Genomic DNA, 21,186 nt, shown 5'->3' with positions numbered 1-21,186 from the left:
TAAATCTCTACCATAATCAGTGGAATTATTTTTAATCTGATCTTTACAGGGGTGATATTTTACCTGTGCTGTACTGGGGTGATATTTTACCTGTACTTTACTGGGATGATATTTTACCTGTACTTTACTGGGGTGATATTTTACCTGTGCTGTACTGGGGTGATATTTTACCTGTGCTGTACTGGGGTGATATTTTACCTGTACTTTACTGGGGTGATATTTTACCTGTGCTGTACTGGGGTGATATTTTACCTGTACTTTACTGGGGTGATATTTTACCTGTACTTTACTGGGGTGATATTTTACCTGTACTTTACTGGGATGATATTTTACCTGTACTTTACTGGGGTGATATTTTACCTGTGCTGTACTGGGGTGATATTTTACCTGTACTTTACTGGGGTGATATTTTACCTGTACTTTACTGGGGTGATATTTTACCTGTGCTGTACTGGGGTGATATTTTACCTGTACTTTACTGGTGTAATATTTTACCTGTGCTGTACTGGGGTGATATTTTACCTGTGCTGTACTGGGGTAATATTTTACCTGTGCTGTACTGGGGTGATATTTTACCTGTACTTTACTGTGGTGATATTTTACCTGTACTTTACTGGGATGATATTTTACCTGTACTTTACTGGGGTGATATTTTACCTGTGCTGTACTGGGGTGATATTTTACCTGTACTTTACTAGAGCGATGTTTGGGTATTTTTTTAATGCTATATTCAACAATCCAACAATGTTACAATATTAAAAATGGGGATGCGTCAACATCAAATATGGAAATATGTAGCATTGGAATACCAGGGATATTAATTGTTTCAGTAGAATTTTTGCCATTTTTTTTATTTTCCACATTTAATTAAACATGTCACATGGCTCATTGATTTTTACATAGAATAGGTTAAATATCATAGCAGATCAGCATGAGTATTACATTGTTTAGATGCAGAAATTGATGTTAGCTGAAATATTTTCTGCAAAATATAAATTTTCAAATCATCCGGATTTTAAATATATTCTGTCCTATCTTTTACAATGGTACGTACACTTCCTGTTTATCTCCACAGACGCACCTGTTTAAATTTGTATGCGGATAATTATTAATTAGAGGTAAATTCTCTCCTATTTATCAAATATGCTTACTTCTATTGTTGATACATGTGCTTAAGTCATGAATATTATTCGAAGAAAATGTTGGCAATATGACAGAATGCTATTCCGTTAAAGGTAGGCCTACTGAATTTTGCAGTTGACACATCTCGTAGACACCTGTATCGGGAACGTAAACAATTCGTGCAAAATCAAGTAAACTTTGCATCATGCAAGTAGATTCTGAATTTTCTGAACTCGGATGTTTCTCAACGAATATCAGTCTGTTACATTATCAGATACACCTACTGCTGGTGTGGGTGAAGTGTGACACTCATCCGTGAATATTTCTCAAAAAAAAAAAAAAAAAATTGAAGTTGGTGTCAGTGATACGAAAAATCTAACTTAAAGCTTTGCTTATTGTGACATGGTGTAACATGTTGCATGTATTGAATCCGTGTCTTAAAATGCAGTAGACAAGGTAATCTTCTAAAAGGTCACAACACATATAGTATAATACAACAAAAGTTATTGATCAAGAAAAGAAAAACACGGTCAAAAACATAAGTGAAGCTGAAAATGACACCCGTCTTTGAAACAAATTTCCATAGCATGCAATACATACATTTATAGGTATTGGTCCAGAAAGCTATTTTTCAGATCCTGAAGAACTTATACTGTGTAATGATGTACAGCATATTACAATAGTTATAATATACATGCATTGTATGTTTTTATGAGATTATAACAATTCTTCCAAAGAAAATTGTGTTTCAATTTCAAGACATTTCAAGATTTGAATCATATTCTGTTCTCATCTGGGAAGAAGCCCATGCCTGTTGATAAGCCCATCTATACCTATTACTGTTCAGTACCAACAAATTTTTCAATGTCCAGCATTATGGCATCTGCAGGTTTCATAACAAGCTTTTCACCTGTGGATTGCAGGTTTGAGGCATATGTGGGACAGTTACCAGGTACTGGCTGCTGGTCTGTGGTCTTTCCCAGGAATTTTAGCTTTCTACCATCCAAACCTGGCACGTCCTTAAATGTCCCTGGCTCTTAATAGGACATAAAGCAGCAGCAAAGCAAACCACCCTGTGATAAGCCCATCCCAAGACTTTGAGAGTCACTGGTTATATTTTCACCTTGTTTGGTTACTTTTAGTATAAATACTTAACTATAAAACAAATTAATCATGTCACCAACATGTGATTTGAGAATTATTATTTGAGTTTGTGAGCTGTATATATTGCCATTGTCAGGGCCTTGGAGTTGGAGCTCTGTAATCCATGATGTTGTCATCCGGATCATTGCTCAACCTAGACTGGCACAAGACAAAAGAGGGACAGGAAGTTCTGGCTTCTGTGTTACAAAGAAACCTCAACAGACTGAAGAGATTTGGTAACAACTTTAATTGTATTTAAAAAAATTTTTTTCATTATTTGAAAAGAAATTTCTCTGAACAAATGAAAATGTTTATATGAAATATCACATTTAAAGAACCCAAACCTTATCATTCAGATGGTTATATGTTGATAATGTTTTTAATACCAAGGTATAAGTTTTTGCTATGAACCTAATACATATTGAATTTATCTAATAATTACATGATTAATGATCATTTTTGGGATGGAATAGCTCAGTCAGTTAAGAGTGTTGGCCAATGTGAAGATCTGAAGTGTGTGGTTTGATGCCCTCTTCCCCTGGCAGTTGGTGTTTTTCATTTTGCTGAAAAACAGAATGGTCTGTGCTGACATAGTTGTGTTCTTGGGCAAGAAACTGCCCTAATTACTTAGGACAGCATGTGTAAAGTTTCCTGTATGTTGAACAGTAGGGAGCCACCATTTCAAAATAACCCTGGCTGTTCAGAGTGGTAAACTAAGCAAACAACAGTTTTGCTGATGTATAGTTAAAAAAAGATTTTTCTTCATTGTTGTTTACTGATGTGCAAACTGTTAGTAATACAGATATTTTAGATGAAATGCATTAGTGTTTTATGTTGAAATAATTGTAAAAATTGCAGTTTACACACCAGTGAACAACAAATAAAGAAAAATCATTTCTTCTATATGTACATTTTGACAGTTATTTTACACTACCTTGACAAAAAAAAATAATAAAAATCATCATTCATCAGCCGATTTTATTTTAGCGGGGAAAGTTGTCAGACCTTCATGGAAGTGTAAATATAATTTTGTTGGCCAAGTAGAGAATACACACCAGACATGTAGATATATTTCAGAGCGTCTGATCCCGTATGTGTACTGCAGTAATACAGCATTAACATTGTTGTAGGACTTAAATATTTCCCTCATGTTTTTTTTAACGATTTAGGGTTGCTGGAAAGACCAATGGTACCACTTCATATATCCATCAGTGAGGTTCGCTACAAAGTCTTCCTTCTTGGCAAAAGTGGTGTTGGGAAAACCAGCACAGTGGCTAAATTATCTGGCTGTCAGATACCAACAGCTCACAGTGAAACACAAGGTAATCATGCATCGAAATCAAGTTATGTTGTACATGTAGAATACATCAAAACTTGATCTTCTGTATAACAGGTTTATTTTTACCACGTGCAAAACAGGCCAGATCTAAGATTCTCCCACAGACTTAGATATAGATCCATTATAAGTACATGATTCTGTCACACATTTGTGGTCCATTGATATCTTGAGAAGTGAATGTGATTTATGATATATATCTAACATATATATGTCTTTTCAGGTATTCAAACAACAACAGTATTTTGGCCAGGAAAAATTTTACAACTGAACAAGACCTTTATGTTTCAAATACAGTTCTGGGATACTGGTGAAAATTCAAATAAAAAATATGATCATATAATGCCGGTGAGTCTTTAATTGTTAGTTAGAAGTGTGGATGTCAATAAATGAAAATAATAATTATCTATTTCACACTTGTTACAGTGTCGTTGATGTGACTAAGGGTTATAATGATGGAGGAAACCAGGGTAATTAGGCCTAGATAATGAAAAACAAGGTCCTGGAGATGACCAAAATTCTATTGTTCATTTATCTTCAAAAGATGACATCAAAGGATACTTCATCCTCTAGGCCAGCTACATGATGTCCTGAAAGTGATTTTTTAGGATAAATTTTTGGATCTTGTTATCAAGGTTACTTTTCAGTTACTTATTTTAAAGTTGAATGGTACAAGTTTAAATGCTAAGTTTAATTCTAATACTAATGTTAAAGGAGATTAAGGTAATTTATTTGCCACAAAAGCATGATTTGTAAAATATCTTTTTGAAGCCACCAAATGCCTTTTTCTTTGCAGGCTTGTTTAGACAAGGCTGATGCTGTGATATTCCTGTTTTCCTTCATAGACAAGAGTAGCTTTGAAGACATTCCACATCAGCTGACCCGAATTAGTACTCCAAAAGATGACACCACCAAACTAGTGATGGGAACAAAGTATCCTTTACCGTTCTCAATTATTAACTGGAATCTACTTGTAGGGATAACTTTAATGTCATCACCATTTGTCTGTCTTATTGTCCGAACAAGAAGTTGTCTATCCTGTTGTTTGATCTAAATGTTTGTATAATACTGTTCATTCCTTTTAGCTCACCAAACTCAATTTTTTACTGTTTTCTTCTGAAATTCCTTAAGTGAGATTGATTTTCAAGTATATATCAAAAAGTCAAGTCATTATAACTATTAATAGAAAATTGTTTATTAGGTGACTCCTATGGGTCTATCACAGCTTAACTTCATACAGTGTTTCCTAATTGAAAGTGCTAGCTTTGGATATTATGTCTGCTCAGATCAAAAGTCAAGGTCATTGCTACTTCAATAGAAATTACTTTCTGCTCAGGAAATTAAAAAAAAAAAATTTATCAGAACTTTTCATGAAATGTTGTACTATTTTTTGAAAATTAATTTCTTTGGTCAATATAAAATAAACATTTACCAGCAGTTTTGATGCTTTTAATGAAAATCATTGTTTCTAAATTCCAAGGACCTGTTAGAGGAAAGTATTTATTGTCTAATGTGTGAACTGTCAAATTATATCATAAATGAACAAAAGATGACTGTTGTTATCTTTAGTCTGTCCTTAATCAGTCAAGATTTGACCAGTTTGCTCACAGTGAAATAACCCAGAGAGACATCCGAGACTTTGAACACAACTGGAAAATACCAATTTTGAAAACAAGAAACATCCCAGATGCAGAAAATCAGAACAGTTTTAATGACATTGCACAGAATCTCAACATAATTTGTGAACATCTGTGGCAGAGAGACTTAAAAATAGGAGGCAAGGGACCTCCGACTGATAATAAAATATCTTATTGCTAAATGATTTCTTTACAATTATTATTTCTTGATAAAAGAATTGAATCCTTAGTATTTCTGTTTGCATGGCAGTCCCTATGTAACTCAATTGCCTGTTGATTTAGCTGCAGAAATAAGATTATCTGCCAGAGTTTATACATGTAAACTTTAGTGAGGCTATTCCTGACCAGTAAAACAATCTACTTGAAGCCAGGTCTCCAAAATAAATCAATAATATCCATTGTTTTGTTTTCTGCTTAATGTTTCAAAACAAATCAATGAAATTTTGGGTACCCCTAAACAAAAACTGGAGTCCTGAGGTGGGAGAGATGTTTTACCAGAATAGCTCAAGGCAAAAACACATCCTGATAATTCAGGATGAAATTATTAACAAGAAATGATAAGATTTATGCAAATGTTTTATTCATATTTGTGTAAATCCTCGTTGAATATTAGCTTACCACCAGGAGATCCCTAAAGGATCTTGGTGCCCACCATCCTTTGATCTTTATTCTTTGAAAGTTGGATTTTTCCCCTTTTCTCTGCTATTTTTTGCTCTTAATTGTAAAATTGTAAAAATTCATCATTCCTATGAAAAAGCGATAATAATCTCTATCTGTCAAATACAAGATGGCCTTCCATGTCCGCCATTTTGTTTTCCTGATCAGTCCTAAACTCAAACCGACACAGCAAGGAACCAAGGGGAACCTTTATACAAAATTTGAAAAGTCATATCTAGTACTTTACAAGATATAATGATAAAGACTTTTTGTCAAAATCCAAAATTACTGCCTGTCAGCCATTTTGTTTTTGTGATCAATCCCAAAATTAAATGAGTACAACAAAAGACCATGGGGCACTTATTTCCAAGAAATAGTGACAACAAAGATTGTTTATGGACAGACAATGAACGTAAGGTAATTTGAATAGCCCAAAACAATTCCTATTCTGAAAAACAATCACTAATTTCTAAGCAGTGGGAACATATCTAAAGATGGAACATTTAGAATGAAATGGAAGCTGTATGTGAGGAATACTCCTTAACCCTTAGGTGGAATGTTTTGTTAATCTTTCCTATGTTTGTGTTTCTTTTTCTTTTTATGGTGTGAAACTTCTGTCTGAGTTTCTATAGAATCATACTTCTCAGCTAAATCTTTCTGTTTATGTTTTTTCTTGTGTTTTTTGACACTATGTGACATGTCCTCTACCGTTTCATTGGCTTCAATACATTCCCCACCAGAATGAGAACCAGTTTGTAAATCCTTCTTTTTATGCTTTTTCTTGTGTTTTTTGATTTTCACTACATCTGAATTGTCTTCCTTTCCCGATTCTGCTGCCTCCATAAAATCATCAACAGAACAAGCACTAATATCTAAATCCTGTTTATGCTTTTTCTTGTGCTTTTTGACCCTATCCCGCTTGCTGTCCTCATTATTTTCCTGACTTGTAAGATTTCCGTTTACACAAACACTAAGATTGTCCACTTGATCCTGATCCTCTGTAACTTTTATTGTATGACAGTGTTTCTTCTTTTTCTGTTTGATGTCAGGTTCACTTTCTCCATGTTTATGCTTTTTTGTTGTGTTTTCCACATTAAAACTTTCCTCGCTTTTTTCCATGCTTTCTTCACACTTCCTCTTTTTCCCTGATGTGATAGAGATTTCATTATCAGACAGTACTCCTTGTTCCTTGCTTGACACATCACTCCTCTTCTTTTTTTTCTTCTTCTCTTTGAGCACCTTTCTGGGAATGTCTGGGCTTGTTTCAATCCTTTCAAAACAGGCTACAAAGAACCCATTGGTTAGTGAGTGTTCAGGTGACATTCGTAGAAAACAGTCTGAACTGTCATAACCAGGGAGACCTCTCTTTGGCCAATCAGGAAACACCTTACACACTTTGAACCTCCCGTCAACAATGGTTTCCAACTCCTTGATGACTTCTTCATTCTCTTCGAGATGAATAGAACAAGTTGAATACACAAGTCGTTTAAGGTTTGGGAAAGTCATTGCATGTTTCAGCATTGTCACCTGCAGGAAATAAATTACAAATTATTTATTGTCCCTATCACTAATGTTACGCTGTATTTATTTCTTACCTTCTCTACATTCCTTATTTATCCACAAATAATATCAATTTAAATAAGTAAGTTAAATGTCAAATAAGCCCTTTTATATTAGTAACATCTTACATTAGGAGAAGGCTTATTTAAGGACAAATAGAGTATATTACTGTTTACAGAGAAACATTTGGCAAGAATTATTTTCTCTTGGATCAATCTTTTCATTATTGCAAAGTGTTAAATTTGCACTAAAATACATCAATGCATTATCCACCTGTTATTTTTGCCCTATCTAAATAGTTTCCCTGTATATAGTACAATTTCTTAAAAGTCACCCGGACTTTTCTTTTGGTTATAAAATTCTTTGTCGATATCAAAACTTGTACATTTATATAAAAATACACATCTTCAAAAGATCAGTTACCTGAGATTTCAATTTCGACAGATGATGATTAGTTACAAACTACAGAATCTTGCTCATCCTTAGTGACTTGTTCTATAGTGTATATATATCATATTTTACTGTAAACATGCACATTTTAGCAGTAATCTCATTTCAAGAAGTTTTGGAAATATTGTGCTTAATTGTGATTATAATTTCTGAATGTTGTTTATATAGAAATCAGAGTGGATGTCCTAATTCATCATTGGTTAATTTAGCAACCAATGGCAATGTGATGCAATCTGATTACGCCATATAAAGTATGTTTACTATAGATCCAGCATAGCTGAAATCTTGTTAACATTGTTTTCAAGTGCTATTTATGTTGGACTATGAAAAGGTATTTACCATCCTGGTAAGCCAAAATACAAGCATATCTCCAATGACACATCGTCATAAAATCGTAAACTTTTCATTAACAAGAAAACTTATTTACCTGAAAGTTTGACAAGGAGTCAAGTCTCTTAGAAGATGATGATGACTGGTCATCTATTGCTTCGTTCATTCTGTTAACGATACCTGTAAACAAGGTGAATTTCCCTGTAAACTTTACCAACACTACACTTGGATCACCTTGGTTAATAATCAGAAAGCTTAGTCTCCAAAGCAACAAATATCAAAACTATCAACAACATAAATCAGGGTTTTTTTTCTTCTAAAAATAGAATTTTAAATTTTTGCTAAAAATAGAATTTTAAAACAGTGAATTATAGTTTCTGGGCTGACTATTCTGTCCACTGGGTAGACTACAAACCCATTCTTACTAAATCAGCTTGGAAGATTTTAGTCTAGACACTTTAAAGAGGCTAAGCAAGGATTACACTTATGTCACAGCATCAGCTTCCACATCTTATCAAGGCAGGAAGTTAAAATCGGGTTAAAGTCCTTGCATGCATCAAGTCAAGAAATCTTTATTTATAGTCGGTACATTTTATAAACATTGCAACACAAGCCTTTTAAGGCCTTTACAACTGACTGTTTAACAAATGAGAACAAGAATAACAAAAACCATTCACATAATCACACCAATAGACATACATGTTAAACCTTGTGAACTGATTGAGAATTATTTCACAGAATTACCCTGCAATAACATTACAGTGCTATAGTAAAACATACAGATATTAGTCCAAGTTAATTAGCTGCTTTACTTAAGGATGATTTACAACATGCTTGCTCCATAGGCATATTTTAGGCTTGATTTACAAAGTTTTTGGTTTAGCAAGCTGTGGGTAAGCAAAGAGCGCCATTCATTAAATAGGTATGTAGACATCAATTGATACACTGGGATATCAAATTTTTGTTTTGAATTTTAGGTAATTCTCAGTCATATCCAAAATTCTAAACCTTTTCAGGATCATAAATAAGCTACTAGAATTACCATATTTATCCTGTAACAAGTCCAGGGAGTCTATACCTAAGTTCTAATCCAAAGTAAGTTTATTATAGGACAATGATAAAGTATAGTTCATTTCTACTGAATCTGCAGTGGGACTTTTTTTCTGGCATGAGTTTGTCGTAGGATAAATAAATATAGCCACCAACAATTGGATCAAACTTTGCAACACTATTCAACTTCCTTGGTTTCAACTATGTGTCATAGAAAACTTACCAGCACTGCATTAAGTTGAATTTACGACCATCAACACTTTCTGCCCGTCTGAAAACTTACCAGAGCCACTGCAAGATGGGTCGACCAGCATATACTCCACATCCTTAAATCGGTCATCATGGGCATCCACCTTGAGGAAATCCTGACAGCCTGGAATGACGCATGTTACTCCCACCTTCCTCATCATACCCTGGAGCGTAGCCATCCGGCGACCATCCTTATCATAAGCAAATACTGTGCTGTGTTAAGAGAAATAATTTGTATTGAAAATAAGGGGAGTGAAAGAAAAAACATCATTACATGAGAAGAGTGAAAGAAATTAAGGAAGTATTGTGTTGATTTGAAAAAAGTAAGAGAATTGTCAAACATCATGAGAATTGTGAATTTCACTTAATATAATATATATGTGTCTTACCCATTATTATTAATCAGGCTGGCAACATGGCTGCTTTTGTTACCGGGGGCAGCACAGCAGTCAAAAATGGTGGAGCCCTCTGGTGGGGAAAGGACGTGGGCAGGGAAGCAACTGGCCTGTTAATTACCAAAATGTTGTTTTTTTATGATAGCATTGAAAGGATATTATGTTTTTGTAAATACACTAACTAAAAGCTTTCACCAAATCATCAAGGTAGTATACTTGTGGCTTGCATAACTAGATTCTCTCATGTTGATCTCACGAGGTGTGTAAAAACTTTCATCAAATGGCCATTTTGGTCACAACATAATGACTATTTGTTTATCAGTATAAAATCTACTTCAAGTTTATTAGTTGTGTGTTTGAGCAGCGATATTAAATCCAATTCCATCAATTTTGAATCCTACTATGCTTGTGTAAACAGAGGAATTAACCAGCTAATCAGGAACAGTATCTAATTATCAGGGATTTATAATCAGAAATAACAAGCATTTACTGCACTGAATCATTAATTAGCAAGACAGAAATCTATTGAACTGTATTTAATGAAAAACACATGTACAGATATCTACCTGGACTTGATTTATAGTGATATTCATGGAATCTAATCTCATTAAAACAGGTGAAACAGGTATGTGACTGTTTATTGAACAAGAGATCCAAGAGGGATCTTGGCGCCCACCATTTGAGGATCTGTTTTCAGTTCTTGAAGATTTGTTTATTTTTTTTTGTTTGTTACAGGTGTTGTAAATGTTCATGAACTGGTCTTCATTGAATGTACTCAATGATGGCACAAGATATTTTTATTAAGCACCTATTAGCAAATATCATTTGAAAAAGATCCCAAAGTATTATTAGATAGCAGTCAGTTACAGGTGGATAATGGACAATATGCTTGTGCTGTATTACTGTCGACATCCAAGATGGCTGCCTGTGGGCCACCTTAATTTCAAATCAGTCCAAAAAAGGTACAATGCACAACTAGGAACCAAGGGAAACCAATACCTATGAAATATCAGAAGGATCCATCCAGTACTTCCTCAGATATAGTAGTAACAAGATTTTACTCTCAAAATCCAAGATAGCTGCCTGTCAGCCATCTTGATTTCGAATCAGTCCAAAAAGGTATAATGCACAACTAGGGACTAAGGGGAATCTGCATATGAAATTTGAGAAAGATCCATCCAGTACTTTCCAAGAAATAGCAGTAACAAACTTTTACATTCAAAATCCAAGATGGCCACCTGTCTGCCATCTTGAATTCAAATCAGTCCAAAAAAGGTACAATGCACAACTAGGGACCAAGGGGAATCTGCATATGGAATTTGAGAAAGATCCATTCAGTACTTTCCAAGAAATAGCAGTAACAAACTTTTACTTCCAAAATCCAAGATGGCTGCCTGTCGGCCATCTTGAATTCGAATCAGTCCAAAAAAGGTACAATGCACAACTAGGGACCAAGGGGAAACTGCATATGGAATTTGAGAAAGATACATCCAGTACTTTTCCAGAAATAGCGGTAACAAACGTTTACTTCCAAAATCCAAGATGGCCACCTGTCGGCCATCTTGAATGCGAATCAGTTCAAAAAAGGTACAATGCACAACTAGGGACCAAGGGGAACATGCATATGAAATTTGAGAAAGATCCATCCAGTACTTTTCCAGAAATAGCGGTAACAAGAATTGTTTACGGACGGACGGACAGACGACGGACCACGGACGCAGGGCGATTTGAATAACCCACCATCTATTAGATGGTGGGCTAATAAAATACTAGCTTTTGTTTAACTTAACAGATATCATACATAACCTTAAATAAACTGTCTAAACAGACAGACTAAACTAATGTAAGCCAGGTTTTATACTTAGGTTTAACTTTAACTCCCTAATCATCACCTTATCCTGTAAAATGATCTTCCCAGATGTCAGCAGGTGGTCGTCATGGAAATCTGTTCGTGGAGGGAAAACGAGGAGGTCGAACAGATGAGGGTCCTGAAGGAACTGGTGCTCCTGTAGACTAGCCACTGTGTCCCTGAAACTATAACCAATTAGATAAGTAGCTGCCATTGTTTACTACTGATAAGACCTGCACAGAAAGTTCAACTTTGCTACATCTGTTCAGCTCTATATTAAGACCACCAGGGTTTATCTAATTGCATTTCAATATAAATCAACACCATAGACATCCTACAGTAAGCCAAAAGGGTCTACAACAGAGCTAGCTCAAATTAGAGCTTAGTAAATTACCGAGCAATGAATTATTTCTACTGAAACTACGACATATGTTGATTACCAGGCATGGTCTTATTGTTAGTAAAGTTAAAAGCCTAACAACATTGTAAATTGAATTACAAAACGTATTTCCCTGGGTTCCCAGCCAAGAATATTTTTTAATTTCCAGATAATCTAGATAACATTATAAAACAATAAATCATTTTAATTAAACAAGACAATCTGGCAAATTAGACTACCTGAACAACACCTGCCTCACAAGGTAAACCTATATCCAATGAAGTTTGAGTAACAAGAGAACCAGGGCAAAATTGTTTTCTTTAGGTCAAAAGTTGAAATGTAGGTCAAAGTGACCTACTTTTGATACATCACACATCGCCTAACCAAGGTGAATCCATAACCTAATTATGAAATTCCAGTGACAAGGAGTAGGAGAAAGAGCTTGGACAAGATACCAAAGGATGGAAAGAAAGATGGACACATTGCAATACTCCCCTGGTGTTCAGTGGTCACATGGACTAAAAAAAGGTTAACACTTGATTAAATTTACAAATAACCGACTCAATGAAGCTAAGTCAGCTCAAAAAGATATCAAATTGGCTACGAAACTTTTGTTAAAACCATCAGAGTCCTAAAACTAGCGAATTCTTTAAGAATCTGGTTGTAACATACCTCTCTGCGTCCTTGGTAGGAGTGACAACTTGTTCCCAGCCCTCGGATTTTAAAGTACTGGTCACTTCTGATACAGACGACTTCAACAAGTTGATCCTCACATATCTTGGTAAGGTGCCTATCATGAAAAAAAAGAGAAAGCAAAATATGTTTGAGAATCGCTATGCCCTGAGAGGAAGCCATTCATGAACACTATGCAAATAAGAGGGCTAGGACATTCAACTGAAAGGCATTTTTGAAAAAAAATCAAAGGTTTAGGTGAACGAATATGGTATATGGTTGAGTGAAAGGTCATTAGGAATACACGGACTGAATAAAAAAACATTTTCTAAAAGGAAAAAAGATACTCATTGGTATGAAGACCATTGGACACACTCTTCAAATTAAGTAAAGCAAAATACAACTAAAGCATTTAAGTCCAGCAAATGAAATGGGGCACCTGTTGCTTACTATTATTTTCATCATTTAAGTCCAGTAACTCTAGCAAATACTGACAGATTTTAACTAAAAGTAAAATTATTTGAGAACTCACTGATATAAATCAATTCAAAATTCAAAGTATGGCAGTACAGACTTGGGCGAATCTTCACAGATTTATCATATTAACCCCAGATCTTACTGATACAATGCATTATATCAAATTTAGTTTAAAATCTCTCTGTAAAAATTAACATCATGTGACACAAACAAACAAATGATCTTTTCTTACTTTTCAAAGTCCCATAACTCTAGCATATATCAATGGATTTGGTTCAAACCTAGCAGTGAAATTCAAGTAATTTGACACGAGTTTAAAGACCTATAACTACAACAAATGTTTGGGGATTTTTACCTACATCAAATTCGTATGAGATCTTATGTAAAACAATATAACAAACTTGGTTCAAATCTGAGGAAAAAATCAATTTAATTGTTGAAGCTCCTAAAACAAAAACACAGACAGATCAAAAACATAAGAAAGAAGGGATATATTTTGGACAGATTACATGACCTTTTGTCTAGATTTATAGAAGATTCAAAACCTTTTCTACTCCATAAAGTTTTGACAACAAGAATACTACAACAGGTAAATGGTACACATGTAGACATCAATGTGTGTGTCTGAGAGACAGCATGGTGGTGCATTGATGTGTATGTGTATCTTAACTAAAGTGATTGAAGTCTAGTTAGCTTTGCAAGTACTAGCTATAGAGTCATGGAGCTAATGTGATGAAATTTACCGATTTATTTGCTACTTTCAAAATAAGAATCAGGAAAAATAGACATATTGATACTCTGTTTACGATTTCTATGAAGACATAGCAGTACATGTAGATATTTTTCCCATCAGTATTTGGTTGAAGTTTATACAATGTAAATGACAATAGACAGAGTAACAGGATGAAACGAAATACAGGCATATCAAAATGACAAAATTTACCCGCAAATGAAGTCACACTCTGAGGCAGAAGTTGATCCCATGATGAAACTCCAGCATTAGCCAGCATAGAGTCATACTTCTTTGTCAGTGCAGCACGATTACGAGTTATGACTTGCTGCAAAAATTGAAATGAACATTTACATACATTTTAATAAATATAACAAATGAACTGAAATGGATCAATCATCTCTAATGAAAATGACTAAGGTGCTGCCGACACGAAAAACTATCACGCACCAGAAAAGTGCAAGAAGCACTAATTTGACAATATTCAGATTTGCTTCACTGTTGACACCAGCTTGGAAAAGACATGAAATTGAGATAGTCTGGCTGATGCACAATATCTGTGATACTCTTTGCAACAGCCATGAACCTAATGATGACAGCTGTAAATAAGATGAGCAGAGTTCTTCGCATTAAGGCTGGCATAAGACAACCATCCACAAGGTAGCCTTCATGGTCCACATGACAGTGACAACAAAGAATGTGATGGAAGAAAGGTGGGCCCTTACAGTTCTGGAAAAGACTGGCACATATGAAGTTCAAATCAGCTAAGTCTGGTTGTCTCATTATCAATGCAGGCAAGATGAGAGAACAGAGGTTTATGATTAGCAGAGTTGACACATAGAAAAAAAAAAACACGGAAAAAGCCACAAAAGAGTGCGGGAAGTGGTTTGACAATTGCATGAATGACACAATCAGTGCTGCAAGAATGAAGAAACAATTTAAGGGATAGACAAGTGTGGCTCACAAAAAGTGGACTCCCAGAGAAATTCAAGTCCTGGATCGAACAGCATGATGTTCTTTGTGGTCAAAAACCACCAAAGTTTCACCCATCTTTCAGGAACCAGACTAAAACTTACACACAAGTCCGTGAAGGAGGAGACAGTGTAGACAAAAAGGTCACAGGCACATAGGCAGAGACAAAGACAGGAAGGAAATAGAAAGCCAAGCAAACACTTGATGTTGCAAAGGACAGACTGGCATGGAGACTTTGTTGGAACTGTGGCATCAGGTTGTCTTGGCCTGGGAGTAATTCAAAAGACCATGCTGGGGTATTGCTAACCAGTTGGAATGCAGGGGCATGAGATTGGAATGATGGATGAGGTGGCAAGATTTGTAAGAGCCGTTACAATACCATATGATAGCTGGATCAACAGGGAGAGTTTGAGATGGCAGAAAGTATCCTTGGTCAGCATCTGGAGGATGATAGTACTATGAACTGCCAAGTTCTTCAAACCTGTTTGTCTGGGGTACTAACTTGACTCATGTTCTCACTTTATGCCAGGTTGCAATGATGGATGGAATATATATATGACAGCATAACCAGGTCCTTAAAGAGATAGCAGCAAGTTTCCACTGCACCACACAAAAGAAGAAGTCATTTCAAAACTAGCATAATCTGTCAATATCGTGAAATCTGGAGCAGACAGGAAGGACAGTACGGAAACAAGCATGGTACTAGCAACAGCAAGAAGTTGGGCATGGAGGGCAGGCATCAATCAAAAGAGGAGTTTTCAGTAGAGGTGGCTTCAAGTACTGTCTGATTTATGAACAGAACGACAATCGCACAAAAAATTCCGGACTCATTGAATTCCACAGATACACCATTCGAAATTTATTTTATTTTACTTTTTTGTTGTTGTTGTTTTCATCTCCAAACTATCATATAAGACCGACGACTTTTACATATAACTATGTGAAGGGAGGTAATCCAAAATGGCGGACGCAGAACTCGTGAATGATAACCACAAGAATGGCATGTTCCTGCGTATAATGCGCACCTCCTTTTTGACACGACAGTTTTAGCTTGAAAAAGTGCGCACTATACGCGAAAATTTACGGTAATCACTCATTTTGCTGTGGTCCTGCAGCCCCAAGCAGGTAGCTGTTTGGGGCTGGATATGGAGGAACAGGGCAGGAAGGTGAAGCATTCACCAAACACTGCTAGATACATGGGGACAAGAAACAAGTAGGCATCACTGCCCTCAGTGTGAAAAAGCAGCAGAAACATCTAGCACTCCAAGCTGTGACAACAACATGTAGCAGTAAGAGTCAACCAGTCCGTGGTTGGGCCTGATGAGCTGGCACACTTGCAGAGGCCGACATCAAAAGATCATTTGAGAAAGAAGTAACTGTCTAATAATTGAGCTGGGCAGCATTGAATTATATTATACAGTACATTCAATGTAGGAAGTTGTTTTACAAAAGGTAATTGCTGTAAACTTGTGATGTAGAAATTGTGAAAATAATTGAATCATTATATACAGTCACAAACGTATTACATATGGAAAAGTGATCAAACAATGGTACAATGACAATTTTTATAAGGTTATAAACACCGACTATAAGGAAGCCTCACCTTCAGCCTTCCTGCTTGTCTGATTTCACGACCAACCACAAAATCATGGACAAGAGTCTGAGCAAGGAGGTTGTCTCCCTTTAATAGGCGCTCTTTAGTCAGGAGTTTGGTGCTATCCACTATTTGCTGCAGCAAGGTACCATATTTCAGTGTCTCGCAGACCAGACCAAGCAGTTGGGGCTTATTCTGTAAACACATAATCAAATTGACAGATTCATGATTCCTATTTGAAAAGGATACCTCTTTGAGAAATTTTTGACACCAAAATGCCTGAAAAAGTAACAAAAAAGCAAAAGTTATGTTACAGTATATTCACTTCAAAACAAGTAAAGAAAATACAAAAAAAAGTTATTTTTGATAAGTTGAATTTCCTATAAACAATTGTGTGTAATGATGCCTTGAACAATTTCTCAATCTGTCTATAAAATAGTAGAAATTATTCTTCATATTATAATCATCCGCTGATAGATATATAATGCTATTGACAAGTTTGCAGCATTTGTTATTGATGTCATATTGCATTAATATAAAGTAAATTCTATTCAAATTTTGTAATGTTTGCTGTTTAGATGTATAGATGACATAAAAATAAGTGTTTGCATAGGATCTATATGTATATATCAATACTTTTGGATTATATACATATATAGTATCATTTATTGTGTTTTAGTATCAATTTCATTGAGGTTACAATGTATTAGTATCTTTATTCTGTGTGTAAATCATATGTAACCTTTCATAATTGTTATGTAATAAAAACTTGCATTGTGTATTGGTCAACATCTTATATATATTATATCATATTATCACTTTCAAAACTGTACAGACTGTGATCCTGCCCAGGTTAGCAATATCAGGGAAGGATATCAGCAATATGTAAGACATTGGTCAGTGGCTATGTGTGCATATCCCAAATGCCAACAAGAGTGCTGTAGACACAATATATGCTGCCACAAAATATATAAATCCTACAAAAATCAATGAACCAAGTAGTGACATTGAGCAAGTTTCATTAAAATCTGATGATTAATTTAGGAGGAGTTGCGTTCACACGAAATGGATGTACAGACAGACATACGGTGACAGATGGAGAAGATGACGCCAATATACGACTGCCTCCTGCGGTGTATAAAAAATTGTCCAATTACATTTCTTTTGGGCGTTTTGGTTCAGTTTTGGAGTGTACCGGGGTAAATCATACTGCCCACAATTACATATGATTACCTTTTGAAACACATACATGTTGTACATGCACATGTCTGATTGTGCATTGCCAGAAGTTAGCATTGACATGCGAGTATGCAGAGTGTGGATTGAGACTTATGACTACTTATCTTTCAAAATCAGTCTCAATAGTGATTGTAAAGCATATCTAAAAGTCTTACAATTACTTATTCTTAATAATAAATAGGGATAGTCTTGGTGTGATTATCTTTTCAAAATGAGTAGTGAAACATAATTATAATATACACATGCCGACATTCTATACACTGCTTGCAATACAGACTTTGAGCCTCGGATTGTATCAGGTGATGTGTTCATATTGTGATAGCTTAACATGAAAGAAAACTTCAATCATGGAGACTATAATAACATTGTTTGGTAATGCATAATATTATGTGACAAGGAATATTAACCAGAGATATCTATGTGTAATAAACATCCCAGATAAAGTCATTAAATGATACCGAGATTAATTTTTTCTTCTGACTGAAACAACTATTAACAACAGGACGCTGCTCCACTGCTCACAAGTGTACTGTCAGCAACCAAGGAAGATTTATGTCTCAGTAACTAAACCAATTATAAAAAAACATTAAAGCTTGGTACAAGGATTTGTTAAAATCAAACTAATAATATATCTTTTTGCTAACTTCTTTGAGAATTTTAGTGTCAGAAGACACTTCACAAACTACCCATCTATTTGTATAAAACGAACATGTGTGCCAAACTGTCAATCTCGCTAGTGTAAAATCCTGATAACTTGGTCATTTTTTAAACTAAGACATTATATTAATGTATTATGATCATATTAAGCACTTATCTTTTCATGTCTCTAACTTTATTTTGTATCTTAAGCTAAAGTTTGAAGATGCTGCCCGTGAGTGTGACACACAATGAACACGTTCCGCTAGCAATCGAGAAAAAATTATCTCTCCTTTACTCATCCAATATGTTTTAAATGTCAAGCTGTCCCTTGGCACAAAGGTGTTTAAAAATCATCTTTGATGTTGCTATCTGTATTAATTATTTCAAAGGATATTTTTTAAGAGTCTTTATGACGCTTACTATTGCTTGTTCTCATTGGTGGATCCTGTACAGATGGACTGCTATACATTGATGTCAGTGATCCAATAATCCTGTTCATTCTGCCATATTGTTCCATATCAAGAGAATTAGTTTCAAACCAGAGGAATGCTAGTTTGTCACTTTCGGCAAATTTTTTGTGTAATATTTGCATGTCTCATTGCAACCGTATGCATCCATAAAACTGTTTTAATAGGTGGTGGATTAATCTATAGCACATGACTGACGATGGAGGTGATGGGTAATTCATTGGAAGGTTTGGACCAATCAAAAAGCTTTGAAAAGGATTGGTAGTAATATCTACTTCCAGGAGCTGAAACAACAGGTTGAAACCAAAACTATGTTATATTTCGCCTCAAATCAAGGAGTCAAGGGCGCTTACAGATGCTGTGCCTGATGCAGTGAAATAAAGCAAGTGTTTATCAGAATATAACTTGATAAAGTGTAACTACTAGAAAAACATATTTTCAATTCATGGTAAGTATTATTATGACATTGTAAACTTGCTGTTATCACAAAATTTGGTAAGACTTACATTTCGATAGGTGATCTTGAACTTTAACCTGTAATGCATTTGTTTGCCTAAGGTAAGTAGGTTTAAATGAACATACACATGGAACTAAAATGTTGAAAAATTGGATGATTTAAGTTACCTCAAAAATGAACAGTGGCTAGGGTACTTTTATCCATTAATCACCCATCATGAACATTAATTTTGTTTTTCAGTATTTAACCATTGAAAATACATTGCCTTTTATTCCATGCCTAAATCTTATCATGTCCTACACAGAGCAGGCCTCATAGACACTGATACAGTTAATATGTATCACACCAACATCATAGTGAGATTTTAAATTCATATGCACTTAGCCTTAAGTCACATGAAGGAAATTTTGAGCAAAAAAATGCAACCTCTTAATGGCATTTATATGATACTATATTTATATTGCAAGAAAGAGCTTTGTCGAAACAATTCTAAAGGTACTTCCATCTGACTAGTTTTCATGATTTGATTGTTAAAGAATGGTTAAATCAAGCAATGAGACTATTTACTGCAAAATTGTCATGAAAAATGTAGTATTTTCATGATTTATTGTTGAAATTATTCAGGTGGACACTATACAATTCAGAATGTTGGATTCATTCTGTCTACTACTGACACCAAAGTTTCATTATACACAGCGGCCACAGTTTGCACTATTGAATAATCTGCATCAATGTTAATGTCACTCAAAATTAAAGGAACTCTTTTGTGTTTCTTGTACACCCGTCTATGACAACGGCCGTAGTAACAAGTCAGAAGATGTATTCAATTGTAGAAATCTAACCACTTGACAGCATAAAACATGATATAATGTTATAACGATATGTTATGAACATAAGTGTACCGGAACTGGACGGGGTGGATCATCAATGACCAGTTAACTCGTCTAGAGTTTAGAAGGTCTCCTGTTCAAACGCCACACAATTTTTTGCTCCTGTTACATTGGGTGCCGTGACAAACCGTGTTTCAAGATGGGAATACCTGAACCTGGGTTGTTAGATATGATGTCTTTGGGGGGAAAGACTAAAAATTAGGAGGGAGGAATGTAGCTAAACTGGATGAGGTTGATCATGGGTGACCAGCTAGTTCAGTTGGTAGATCATCAATCTAGATTTCGAAAGGTCCCGGGTTCAAATCCCGGTCTGTCCATGTATTTTTCCACTCCCGTTACATAAGCGAAGGATGTGTTGTTGTTTCAGGAAAAGTCAGGTCGTCATGTAAATGTTACGACTCGACTACGGCACAGCTTAAGACGCTGGTTTCTAACATCTAAAAGACAGTCCTAATGATTACATTTTTTTTTATATTTGATGATCACATATTTTACAAAACATTCATAAAACAAATCACCGTATGACATATCAATATAATAGTGACATGCTTAACTGAACAGCCATTTTCTCGTGAAACGTTAAAAAGAACTTCACATGTTTCTGTTTCAAAGCATTTTCGTACTCAGTAACTGACACTCAAAAACAAGACTATTTGTTTTCTATCCCTAACTCAACATACTACTGCAGTACTGGAGAGGTAATTAAAGTTCCGCTAGATTAATTGTAAAATGGCAATCTTTCTTACCTCATATTGGGAAGTGTATACAAGGTTTTTGATTGCCCCGTGCTTTTCTAAAACTTTGTGCAGAACTTTCGATCCCTCAATGTAAAGATTCATTCTAAGTGAAACTTCTTCTCACCGTCCGCCGATCGTCGCCGACCATGTGCTCG

At 35.2% G+C, this 21,186-nt stretch overlaps 2 protein-coding genes across 2 annotated transcripts; one reads left to right on the top strand and one right to left on the bottom strand.

The window, feature by feature from the left end:
* Positions 1-1,085: 1,085 nt before the first annotated feature.
* Positions 1,086-5,419, top strand: LOC132549418 (ciliogenesis and planar polarity effector 2-like). Its single transcript, XM_060213353.1, has 6 exons — positions 1,086-1,118; positions 2,363-2,501; positions 3,435-3,587; positions 3,825-3,949; positions 4,398-4,534; positions 5,191-5,419. Exons 2-6 carry the CDS (start codon positions 2,390-2,392, stop codon positions 5,417-5,419), a joined length of 756 nt encoding a protein of 251 aa, XP_060069336.1. The 5' UTR covers positions 1,086-1,118; positions 2,363-2,389.
* An 831-nt stretch (positions 5,420-6,250) lies between these two features.
* Positions 6,251-21,133, bottom strand: LOC132549392 (28S rRNA (cytosine-C(5))-methyltransferase-like). The gene is made up of 9 exons (XM_060213318.1): positions 21,041-21,133; positions 16,612-16,797; positions 14,250-14,364; positions 12,830-12,947; positions 11,822-11,963; positions 9,924-10,039; positions 9,569-9,747; positions 8,333-8,415; positions 6,251-7,422 (listed from the first exon to the last, which is right to left on the bottom strand). The coding sequence occupies exons 1-9, from the start codon at positions 21,131-21,133 to the stop codon at positions 6,460-6,462; spliced, it is 1,995 nt and encodes a 664-aa protein (XP_060069301.1). The 3' UTR covers positions 6,251-6,459.
* Between the last annotated feature and the right edge of the window lie 53 nt (positions 21,134-21,186).

This window comes from Ylistrum balloti, unplaced genomic scaffold (assembly GCF_031769215.1).
Source record: "Ylistrum balloti isolate Yb309-2 unplaced genomic scaffold, AGI_CSIRO_Ybal_v1 Utg370056, whole genome shotgun sequence".
Taxonomy (NCBI): Eukaryota; Metazoa; Mollusca; class Bivalvia; order Pectinida; family Pectinidae; genus Ylistrum; species Ylistrum balloti.
The sequence above is the reverse complement of the archived record's forward strand: the minus strand, read 5'-3'. Positions and strand labels throughout refer to the sequence as shown.

Excerpts from the sequence above, each read along its gene's own strand:
- LOC132549418 (XM_060213353.1), top strand. The coding sequence starts at position 2,390 with ATGATGTTGTCATCCGGATCATTGCTCAACCTAGACTGGCACAAGACA. Across the intron at positions 3,588-3,824 it reads AGCTCACAGTGAAACACAAG|GTATTCAAACAACAACAGTA; the intron begins GTAATCATGCAT and ends ATGTCTTTTCAG. Across the intron at positions 3,950-4,397 it reads AATATGATCATATAATGCCG|GCTTGTTTAGACAAGGCTGA; the intron begins GTGAGTCTTTAA and ends TTTTCTTTGCAG.
- LOC132549392 (XM_060213318.1), bottom strand. The coding sequence starts at position 21,133 with ATGAATCTTTACATTGAGGGATCGAAAGTTCTGCACAAAGTTTTAGAA. Across the intron at positions 14,365-16,611 it reads GACAAGCAGGAAGGCTGAAG|CAAGTCATAACTCGTAATCG; the intron begins GTGAGGCTTCCT and ends CAATTTTTGCAG. Across the intron at positions 9,748-9,923 it reads AGCCTGATTAATAATAATGG|CACAGTATTTGCTTATGATA; the intron begins GTAAGACACATA and ends CTCTTAACACAG.